At 43.5% G+C, this 12,029-nt stretch overlaps 2 protein-coding genes across 11 annotated transcripts in view; one reads left to right on the top strand and one right to left on the bottom strand.

Annotated features, from left to right (window-relative positions):
* LOC127053211 (uncharacterized) overlaps window positions 1–12,029 on the top strand; it is a 361,256-nt gene that overhangs the window by 91,337 nt on the left and 257,890 nt on the right. The window lies entirely within an intron of this gene.
* PXK (PX domain containing serine/threonine kinase like) overlaps window positions 1–12,029 on the bottom strand; it is a 55,437-nt gene that overhangs the window by 22,830 nt on the left and 20,578 nt on the right. For all 10 annotated transcript variants that reach the window (XM_050957407.1, XM_050957412.1, XM_050957414.1 and 7 more), the window contains exons 5-9: window positions 8,661–8,738; window positions 4,311–4,384; window positions 3,778–3,852; window positions 530–634; window positions 207–308 (exon numbers count right to left, since the gene is read on the bottom strand). In XM_050957407.1, coding sequence (XP_050813364.1) covers window positions 207–308; window positions 530–634; window positions 3,778–3,852; window positions 4,311–4,384; window positions 8,661–8,738 — 434 coding nt within the window. The remainder of the gene's footprint in view (window positions 1–206; window positions 309–529; window positions 635–3,777; window positions 3,853–4,310; window positions 4,385–8,660; window positions 8,739–12,029) is intronic.

Here is a 12,029-nt window from a genome sequence, read left to right as displayed (position 1 = left end):
TCTGGTGCCTGGAGCCGGCCCTGCTAACTATATAGGGGACTACACTGAACTGACTACACACAAAGTGTGGTCAAATGTACAAAATAAATTAACTGCAAAAGGATACATCATTCTTAACTCCCATCCATTATAATAATCCCAGCTGTTAATTATGAGAATATCATCCCTTTAGTCACAAATGCATTTTAAATAGTAAAAGGAGTTACCTCTAGTATTTGTCTCCCAAATGTTTTTATTTGCTGAAGTTCAAGACCTTGAATTTTTTTGGGATTGCAGTACTTCTTCAGGAATGGGTCTTTTGGTTTTGCCTTTAAAAAAAATAAGAAAAAAGTACACAGCTATTAATGAACATATAAAATGCCATGCTCATAATAAGCAATTATAAAGAAGAAAACTTAAGTACTCTTGATTTACTCAACAGTAAAACATAAAAAGCACTTTATACTATTATTAACATACGCTCTAAAGACTATAAAGTAACAAAACATGGCAGAGCATTTTGCTAAAGATCAGTGCCATTGTACAGTACCTTATAGATAAGGTCCTTTAGTGTTCCCTTCTCATTGAACGGTCTAATGACCAGTGCTGAGGATTCATTGGCTGTGGCAAAAGTGATTTTGTAAATGTAGGGATGCTGCCAAAAGAAGAAGCTATTAAAAAGATTCATACATTTTAATGTGGATTACAGTAAATTCACACTGGATTCATTTAACAGAGAATAGATATCCTGAAGTAATATCATGCATTTGAATTATTTGTTTATCAAAATGACAAACCAAACCAGAGTCTGTAGTCACATCTGCTTAATGGACCATTATTTTAGTCTTAACCAAGAATAAACATAGCAAGGATTTTATTCAGCTTCCACTGAAGTAGGCAGGAATCTTATTACCAATTTCAGTAACAACTGGAACAGGCCCTAAACTAGTAACTCACACACAAGGATGTGCACAGGAATTTAAATTTAACTGCATTTGAAGAAGCATGTTCTGTGCCCCTGCCGCAGCCCTGGGGCTGGAGGAGCTTGCTCTGCCCCCACTGATTATTGCATGGAGTGGTGCGCATGCCCCTGCTTGCCCCCCCTTGTGCACACCCCTGCCTACACATGATAAAACAGATGTACTTAAACTGGAGGTGACCAAGCACAGGGTTCAGAGGAATTTGGTGGGCATCAGGGGAAGTTAGGAGGCTGCAAATCTATTACCTGTGCTCTTCCTCATGATCTCTCTTACACTGCAGTCAGTCACTAGCTTGTTGATAAAAAAAAATTAGGGGTCCAGTCCTGTAAACACTCATGCATGTGAGTAACTTTAAGGTGAGTTTCATGGGACTATGCTGCATAACACCTTGTTGTAGCTGTGTCGGTCCCAAGAGATTAGATAGACAAGGTGGCTGTGGTAATCTTTTATATTTGGACCCACTTCTGTTGGTTAGAGAAACAAGCTTCTGAGCTTACACAGAGCTCTTCAGGTCTCGGAAAACTTACTTACACTTGCACGACACCACACACACACACACACTTTGGTATAACTATGTCACTCCGCGGTATGAAAAATCCACACCCTTGAGCAATGTAGTTATACCAACCTTAACCCCCCCATGTAAACAGCGCTGTTATGGTGGGACAGCTTCTTCCACTGACATAGCTACTGCCTCTTGCAGAGTCATTAAATTGACAGGAGAGCTCTGTCCCAGTGGCTTAGATTGTTTTCACCAACCACGCTACAGCAGTGCAACTGCACTGATGTAAATTTGTACCATAGACCTGCCCTTAGTGTCTCAGCTGAATACAATATGGAACAGATTGTTCAGTGTAAGTAGTTGAATGGTTCCGTGAAATACATGTTAAAATGAAGTGGCCTGTTCTGTTCCCTATGACTGAAGGAGTATTAAATGGGCCATGTCACCTTGAGTGGTCCCTTGAAATATGTATTAACTATTTATGCTAAAACAATCTGTTCCATCTTGTGTTTAACTGTGAGACACCGAATGCGGTTATATCTATATTAGAACGCTTACAGCCTGCACCACTGTGGTGACTCTGGTGAAGACACTCCCAGCCAATGGGAGAGAGCTCTGTTGGCTTCATGACTCCTGCCTCCACGAGAAGCAGTAGCGATGTCAGTGGGAGAAGCTCTCCAGTCAACATAGCGCTGTCTACACTGGCACTTAGGTCAGTATAACTCACATTGCCCAGGGGTGTTGGTGAGTCATCTGTTATACTGAAGTAATTTGTAGCAGAGACAAGGTCTAAGTTTCCCAGACCTGAAGAAGAGCTCTGTACAAGGTCAGAAGCTGGTCTCTCTAACCAATAGAAGTTGGTCCATTACCTCATCCACTTTGTCTCATTTATGCTGGATAAAGTTACTCATGGGTTTGCGGGCTCAGGCCCTAGATTTGCATACGAGGCAGTTCAAGACTAAGAATTCACAGCACTAGTTTCATAACCTTTTCAGAAATCAATATCACTCACTAAAGTAACTCAGTGTAACTGGGCACTATTTACTTTCTGCTGACAACTTTGCTTGCAGAATTGGAAAAAACAACCAACCAACCATACCCATTTAAAACCTGGCTGTAAGAATTAGCCCCAAGGTGGCATATCAAAAAGCAAGAGAGTCTCAAATTGGAGACAGGCCGCACAGGACTCCCTTTGGGGTCAGCAAATACTCTTCCTTATTCAGACAGAGGGTATGTCTACATCTACAATTTTGCAGCGCTGGTTGTTACAGCTGTATTAGTACAGCTGTATAGGGCCAGCGCTGCAGAGTGGCCACACTTACAGCAACCAGCGCTGCAAGTGGTGTTAGATGTGGCCACACTGCAGCGCTGTTGGGCGGCTTCAAAGGGGGTTCGGGGAACGCGAGAGCAAACCGCAGGGAAGGAGACCTGCTTGCACGGGGGTTCGGGGAACGCGAGAGCAAACCGGGGAAGGAGACCTGCTTCCCCGCGGTTTGCTCTCGCGTTCCCCGAACCCCCCTGCAAACCGCAGGGAAGGAGACCTGCTTGATTACCAGAGAGGCTTCCTCAGGTATGCTGCGATACCTGTTTATTCCACGGAGGTCAAGAAAAGCGCTGGTAAGTGTCTACACTTGATTACCAGCGCTGGATCCTCTACACCCGAGACAAAACGAGAGTACGGCCAGCGCTGCAAACAGGGAGTTGCAGCGCTGGTGATGCTCTGCAGATGTGTACACCTCCTAAGTTGCAGCGCTGTAACCCCCTCACCAGCGCTGCAACTTTGTGATGTAGACAAGCCCAGAGTTACTACAATTGGATCCTGCCATTTAGTGTTCCCTGGAACACAGGAAATAAGAGCACTGCCTCTGCCTCCAGGCTACTGACAGATTGCAGACAGAGCACAGAAAATCAAAACACATTTCACTGATATCCATTAGATCCTCAGGACATCTGAGGAGTTGTTAAACAATTCAATATATAGATAGCACTATTGTGAGAGCCTGAAAATCTTGGACATTTACAATCAAAGTTGACACTAACTCAAAGTATTATTGAAAGATAGGAAGAGAAAAAGCAGAGCAGCCATGACTTTGACATTTCTGGCACTGCTACTTTCTTGTGCGATTACGTATTACCTCACCAGGATGTAGGAGGCTTAACTAGTGTTTTCAAAGGCTTTGAGCTCTTCAGATGAAAGCAGTTTTATAAAAGTACAGAAGATTTTTACATTAGACTGCATACACTTTTTCAGGATTAGTCCTCATAAGGGTTAGCTTTGGGTTGGCTCAGTTTAAGAGTCATCCAGGTAACACTCACAGAACAAGAAGGAAGAAGTTTCACAGCACACTGGAAGTCTTTATCAGACAAGTATTTATCAGGGCCAAAGTCAGCCTAGAAATGAATACAAACAGTAAGGCATCAGCTGACTAATACACAGAAAAAGATGGAAGGATTTTCACTTAGTTTTCTCACAAGTTACTGAAACATCTGCTTCTGCAAAGTTTACCTCTAGAGTAAAAGAGGGCAAATTCTAATGCAAGGTAATGCTTTACACATTATGAAGAGAAATTCCAGAAGCTAAACTAGCTCACAATTGGTTCACATTGCCACTTAGAGCCGGATCCCAAGCACTCAAGTTTATGTTTCTGTTATTCACATGCAATATCTGAAACACTATGAAGCCAGGCTTCACTAAAATAAGATCTTGAGGATGAACTCAAAACATTTATTACTTTTGTTGGGGATGATGGCAACCACACAGAGGGGTTTCAGAATGCTGTTTTGACCAGTTCATTTATAGTTATCTTGAAGACCCTGAAAGTGGGATGAAATTTAAGATATAAGCATACCCAGCTTAACATGAGTCGCTCCTTTGGTTGATTCTTACTCTTCATTAAGAAATACCTCTTACGTATTCGCCACCCTAGAAGGAAAAAACGCTTTCACTTTTGTTTTTAAAAAAAGCTACTGAAACATAGTAGGATTTATTGCTCACTCTTTATTATGCTTCTCCAATAAGAAAATTCTTGTAGATTTAAAAAGACCTCTATCCGTAGGGAATTATACCAACACATACCAAATTTATGTCAATGTGGAAAGATACATACATAATTTAAGGCTTCAATGCTTAGTATCATCAGTGGTAAGACTCTAAATCCTTTATCATATACTATATATAATGATAGAGCTCTTCTAACTTGGCTCAAACTGTCACCATTATTCTCCATTTTAATTAAGTCTCCTTCACAAAGAGACATTTAAGGAGAGTATCAGAGGGGTAGCCATGTTAGTCTGGATCTGTAAAAGCAACAAAGAGTCCTGTGGCACCTTATAGACTAACAGACGTTTTGGAGCATGAGCTTTCGTGGGTGAATACCCACTTCGTCAGATGCATGTAGTGGAAATTTCCAGGGGCAGGTATATATATGCAGGCAAGCTAGAGATAATGAGGTAGTTCAATCAGGGAGGATGAGGCCCTATTCTAGCAGTTGAGGTGTGAAAACTAAGGGAGGAGAAACTGATTCTGTAATTAGCAAGCCATTCACAGTCTTTGTTTAATCCTGAGCTGATGGTGTCAAATTTGCAGATGAACTGAAGCTCAGCAGTTTCTCTTTGAAGTCTGGTCCTGAAGTTTTTTGCTGCAGGATGGCCACCTGCTATAGTGTGGTCAGGGAGGTTGAAGTGTTCTCCTACAGGTTTTTGTATATAGCCATGCCTAATATCTGATTTGTGTCCGTTTATCCTTTTCCGTAGCGACTGTCCAGTTTGGCCGATGTACATAGCAGAGGGGCATTGCTGGCATATGATGGCGTATATTACATTGGTGGACGTGCAGGTGAATGAACCGGTGATGGTGTGGCTGATCTGGTTAGGTCCTGTGATGGTGTCGCTGGTGTAGATATGTGGGTAGAATTGGCATCGAGGTTTGTTGCATGGATTGGTTCCTGAGCTAGAGTTACTATGGTGTGCAGTGCGGTGAGAATGGTGTGGTGTGCAGTTACTGGTGAGAATATGTTTCAGGTTGGCAGGTTGCCTGTGGGCGAGGACTGGCCTGCCACCCAAGGCCTGTGAAAGTGTGGGATCATTGTCCAGGATGGGTTGTAGGTCCCTGATGATGCATTGGAGAGGTTTTAGCTGGGGACTGTATGTGATGGCCAGTGGAGTCCTGTTGGTTTCTTTCTTGGGTTTGTCTTGCAGTAGGCGGCTTCGGGGTAAACGTCTGGCTCTGTTGATCTGTTTCCTTATTTCCTCATGTGGGTATTGTAGTTTTGAGAATGCTTGGTGGAGATTTTGTAGGTGTTGGTCTCTGTCTGAGGGATTAGAGCAGATGCAGTTGTACCTCAGTGCTTGGCTGTAGACAATGGATCGTGTGATGTGCCCGGGATGGAAGCTGGAGGCATGAAGGTAGGCATAGCGGTCGGTAGGTTTTCGGTATAGGGTGGTGGTAATGTGACCATCACTTATTTGCACCGTGGTGTCTAGGAAGTGGACCTCCTGTGTAGATTGGTCCAGGCTGAGGTTGATGGTGGGGTGGAAGCTGTTGAAATCGTGGTGGAATTTTTCCAGAGACTCCTTCCCATGGGTCCAGATGATGAAGATGTCATCAATGTAGCGTAGGTAGAGAAGGGGTGTGAGTGGACGAGAGCTGAGGAAGCGTTGTTCCAAGTCGGCCATAAAAATATTGGCATATTGTGGGGCCACGCGGGTGCCCATAGCTGTGCCACTGATCTGGAGATATATATTGTCATTAAATTTGAAATTCACTGACGTGTATTCACCCACGAAAGCTCATGCTCCAAAACGTATGTTAGTCTATAAGGTGCCACAGGACTCTTTGCTGCTTTTACAGATCCAGACTAACATGGTTACCCCTCTGATACTTGACACCATGCAAGGCACTGCATTTAGCCATATGGAGTGGAAATCCATCAACCTCATGAAGAAACTTGCACAAATACAGACAGATATCATCTTCCTTTCCAAATGCAAACGGATGGACATCATACCAAATGGACTAAAGGTAAAAAATCCACTGCTGTCTACATACTACACAGACCACAGTGAGAGATTATGCCATACTCTATCAAAGAAACTGAGGAACCACCTGATCAGCATCCTATACAGCAAACAGGAAAACATCAAAAAAGAGCTCTCCCACCTGGAGACTCTCATTAATAACCGAACTTCCATACAAACGGACTTCACTAAAATAGGACAGGAGATCTACATTATTCGCTTCACCTCTCTACAAAGAAAAAGGACTGTAAGCTGTCAAAACTCCTACCTGCCTCATGGGGCCACAACTGTGGTACCCCCAACCCACCCAGCAATATCATCAATCTATCCAACTACACACTCAGCCCAGAAGAAAAGTCGGTCCTATCTCGGGGACTCTTTCTGCCCTGCCACCCCCACCAACACGATACAGTTCTGCGGTGATCTGGAAGCCTACTTCCGCCGTCTCCGTCTCAAAGAATACTTTCAGGACAACACTGAACAGCGCACTGATACACAGGTACCCTCCCACCAACAGCACAAGAAGAAGAACTCCACATGGACTCCTCCTGAGGGTCGAAATGACAGTCTGGACCTCTACATTGAATGCTTCCACCGACGTGCACAGGCAGAAATTGTGGAAAAACAACATCGCTTGCCTCATAACCTAAATCGTGCAGAACGCAATGCCATCCACAGCCTCAGAAACCACCCAGACATTATCATCAAAGAGGCTGATAAAGGAGGTGCTGTTATCATGAACAGGTCTGACTACCAAAAGGAGGCTGCCAGACAACTCTCCAACACCAAATTCTACAGGCCACTTCCCTCAGATCCCACTGAGGAATACACTAAGAAAATGTAACATCTACTCAGGACACTCCCTACACTAACACTGGAACAAATCAACATACCCTTAGAGCCCCAACCAGGGTTATTCTATCTACTACCCAAGATCCACAAACCCGGAAATCCTGGATGCCCCATCATCTTGGGCATTGGCACTCTCACTGAAGGACTGTCTGGATATGTGGACTCTCTACTCAGACCCTATGCCACCAGCACTCCCAGCTATCTCCGTGACACCACTGATTTCCTGAGGAAACTACAATGCATTGGTGACCTTCCAGAAAACACCATCCTAGCCACCATGGATGTAGAGGCTCTCTACACGAACATCCCACACACAGATGGAATACAAGCTGTCAGGAACAGTATCCCTGATGATGCTACAGCACAACTGGCTGCTGAGCTCTGTGCCTTTATCCTCACACACAACTATTTCAAATTTAATGACAATATATATCTCCAGATCAGTGGCACAGTGGCACTTTCACAGGCCTTGGGTGGCAGGCCAGTCCTCGCCCACAGACAACCTGCCAACCTGAAACATATTCTCACCAGTAACTGCACACCGCACCATTCTCACCGCACTGCACACCATAGTAACTCTAGCTCAGGAACCAATCCATGCAACAAACCTCGATGCCTACTCTGCCCACATATCTACACCAGCGACACCATCACAGGACCTAACCAGATCAGCCACACCATCACCGGTTCATTCATCTGCACATCCACCAATGTAATATACGCCATCATATGCCAGCAATGCCCCTCTGCTATGTACATCGGCCAAACTGGACAGTCGCTATGGAAAAGGATAAACGGACACAAATCAGATATTAGGCATGGCTATATACAAAAACCTGTAGGAGAACACTTCAACCTCCCTGGCCACACTATAGCAGACCTTAAGGTGGCCATCCTGCAGCAAAAAACTTCAGGACCAGACTTCAAAGAGAAACTGCTGAGCTTCAGTTCATCTGCAAATTTGACACCATCAGCTCAGGATTAAACAAAGACTGTGAATGGCTTGCTAATTACAGAATCAGTTTCTCCTCCCTTGGTTTTCACACCTCAACTGCTAGAATAGGGCCTCATCCTCCCTGATTGAACTACCTCATTATCTCTAGCTTGCCTGCATATATATACCTGCCCCTGGAAATTTCCACTACATGCATCTGATGAAGTGGGTATTCACCCACGAAAGCTCATGCTCCAAAACGTCTATAAGGTGCCACAGGACTCTTTGCTGCTATTTAAGGAGAGAGAATTGACCAGTACACTTCCCCTAAGGAACAGTAAGTAACATGGCAGCCATGTCTCTCCTTGACCGGAGACCCAGACTGCCCATTTCTTACCTATATCTTTTAGTGGCTCTACCACCTCCCACTTTGGCTCCGACCGGAAGAACATTGAAACATGCTGTAAGGCAATTTCTGCAAAGAGATTTTTAGAAGTCTGTTAATTATACACATATTGCTGAATGTTCAGGAGCAAACTGCAGGGATTCAGGCTTTGCTTCCCACTAACAAGGCAGCAAAATTATTTTTTCTATTAAAATAAGTCACAAAACATGGCTAAAAAGTGTTTGAGCTTTTAACCTGAAGTAGTTTAGATCTTCCAAGAGAACAGTGTAAATCAGAACGCAAACTTCATGAGCTAACATTTCCTCTGTACTAGAAATGGGCCTAAGCCACAAGATCCAAGACACCACCAGAGACAGTTCAGATTCAGATCCAAAGCTCATGGTTTGGATTACCCCATGTCTGGTCTGCCTCACAACAGGACATTTCTTTGCTATTCATCTTTAATGACAAATTTTAAAACCTTAATTTACATTTAATTCTGCCATTATTATGTACAAACTATTCATCTATTTATTTTACTCCTTGGCTGCTCTGCTCCTGCAGAGTAACAGGGCTGACTAGTGCAAAGGCACTTACTTCCCCGCAGACATTCTGCTGGCAGCATCCAGCATGCAATTCTGAAAAAATGAAACCATTCCAGATTACTGGAGACAGACAGTACACCCCCGCAGCTGGAAAGGCAACTCTTCTTTTAGGAGTTCACAAGGTGATTTAAGAGAAACTATCACTAGGGAAAGCAGGCAAACAATGAAACTTCTCTAATGTCACTAATCTTGACTGGGACCAATAGTGCAAGTGAATAAGAATGCAGGATTTTAGATTTTATTTGACCCATTGTGTATTATTTGCCTGTGACCATTTGTGGAAACATGCTAAGAGAAGGGGAAAATTGTTTATTGGTACAACAGTAACTTAAAGTAATGCCCCACTAATGGGGTCTGCCAAGATCACAGGCAGTGACTTAATCATTATTAATTCCCTTGGTACTTGCTGTAACAGTAATCTTGATGAACTTGCTCTGAATTAATATGAACGTCAGAATACTTCTTAGAGGATCACCACTGTTTGTTCAGTGGTAACTAGATGAGCTGATATTTTAAATGTATTACTTGTATTTTAGGTCTCCTCCATAGCTTAAATGTCAGAGAATGTTTAGGGAAAGGCAGTTCACTGTATGCAGAGCCAGCAGACACTAGGACAGGGCTGGCCAAACTTAGTGACCCGCAGAGCTGTATAAGACAATCTTCAGAAGTTCAAAAGCTGGGGCACGCCTGTGGGGGCTTGGGGTTTCAGCCCCATTCCTGCTGTGAAGTGCTGAGCCCTGGCAGGTGTGCCCTGCAGGGCTGAAGCCCCAAAATTCCTCTCCTCACTAGGCAGATGCCCCGACCCTGCCCCCTGTTGCAAGGCAGGTATCCCGAGCTTCTCCAACCTCTCCAAGTCAAGTAGATGGAGGAGGGGGTAGCAAGTAGGGGGGCTCCATGAACCACGCTTTAACTGTAAAAGAGTCGCATACAGCCTGCAAGCCACAGTTTGGTCACACTTGCACTAGGATATTTCAGGGACAGCGTGGACACAAATGGAAAGTAAACAGTATAATTCTGCTTTGCTAGGTTGTGTTTTATGAAAATAAAGGTTTGCATTTTGCAGTTTATAGGGGAGTTGACACTATACGTTGTCTCTGGTATGGTTTTCCATTGGTTAGTGCTCAGAAATAAATTGTAGAATGGCTGCCTTCGTTTAAAATCAGCTTTTTGGGGTGGATCAGGCTATCATTTTACATCAAGCTGGCTCATCTTATAAAAGTCTGGGGTTCACCAACAGAGGGGGTGCCTCTTTGTCATCTCTCCTTCCAGCTGCAATCACATAAGCCATTTCTCCCCCTAGTTGCAATCCTGAGGATCTCCCTCATTGCCCTTCAAAGCAACCTAACTGTTATGGGGCTAAATATACCAACTAGTTATAAGGGGAAGCAATATTGAGCACATTTAATATATTTTCAGCTTTCTTTACTGAAACATAAGTTAGAATCAAGGAGAGAAGTCAGAACCATTTGGCTAGCAAGCTTCCTCCACAAGTGATCAGCAAGAGCTCTGAACAAATTTGAGAGCTGCTGTCATTGTTTTTTTAGAATCTTCTGCAAGAACAGAGTTTTCAGTCAACAAGATCCGAAGAACATTCGTAGTCTCCCACAAAAAGATTTATTGCCAGCAGCTTTAGTATGGACAACAACGTTTAGAAAAATTCAACAGGAAAATCTTGTTTGGATAGGTACCATAAAATTCTTCCTCCTCTCATAACTGCCTTCTACGTGCTGGACTATGGAGAAGGGGGAAAACATACAAGTCCAGAAACAGCAGTTTATGCTGAAGAAGGATTGGCTCCTAACAAGCTGGGTGAGCTCCCAGAATATCAGTCAGTGTGGTCAATTATTCATTATTAGAATTAAAAACATATACATGCACACTTTAATTTTTCCACCTTCCCAAATTATATTATGCACCTATCAACATTTCTCAAGATGCATGATCAAAGCATGTCATCTGCATATTTATATATTGCCACAAATTTTACACAGATCAGGACACATTCCCTGTTCTGAAGAATTTAAAATCAAAGTAGAACCATAATACAATAATACACAAGTCTCTGACGGTGCTTTCATCAGTAGATCTCACAGTGCTTTACCAAGAAGCAAACATCATTATCCCCAATTTACAGATAAGAAAGTTGAGGCACGCAGAGGTAAAGTGACTTGCCCAAGACCATACAGCAGGCCAATGGTCAAACCAAGAATAGACTCCACATCTCCCAAATGCCAGTCCATGGCTGTATGTGTCAAGTCAAACTGTACATATGGGACAAGACACGGGACAGCAGCCCAGGAAAAGACCGTGTTGCAGTTACTACTAATGTGAAGACAACAGGAGGGATTACTGGCGGAGGTAGGTTTCAAGGAGGAATTTGGAAGAGGAAAGCAAGAGAAGTTGACACCCTAGGTAAATTCACTCACCCTTATTGGTTAAATGGGAAGAGTTTTAGAGGGGTAAGCGTGTCTCACCCACATGTTACTGTAAGGATGAGACAGTCTATACAGCACTCTAGAAAAGGACTACCTTAAAGGAAAGCAAATTAGACATGGGGCTGGATGTCAGGACTCCAAGATTCTATTCCCAATGGCTCACTGTGTGCCCTTGGACAAATCACAGCCTCTGCCTTAGTATCTCCATTACAGACGCACCACCTCTGTACAGCACTGAGAGCTAGACATGAAGAATGCAAACTGTGAAAATGCCAGCTACCCATGATGCAATGGGCAGGAATTTGTGAGCTATAACAGCAGAACACAGTAATATATGGGGT

The sequence above is a fragment of the Gopherus flavomarginatus genome, chromosome 6 (genome assembly GCF_025201925.1).
Source record: "Gopherus flavomarginatus isolate rGopFla2 chromosome 6, rGopFla2.mat.asm, whole genome shotgun sequence".
Taxonomy (NCBI): Eukaryota; Metazoa; Chordata; order Testudines; family Testudinidae; genus Gopherus; species Gopherus flavomarginatus.
The sequence above is the reverse complement of the archived record's forward strand: the minus strand, read 5'-3'. Positions and strand labels throughout refer to the sequence as shown.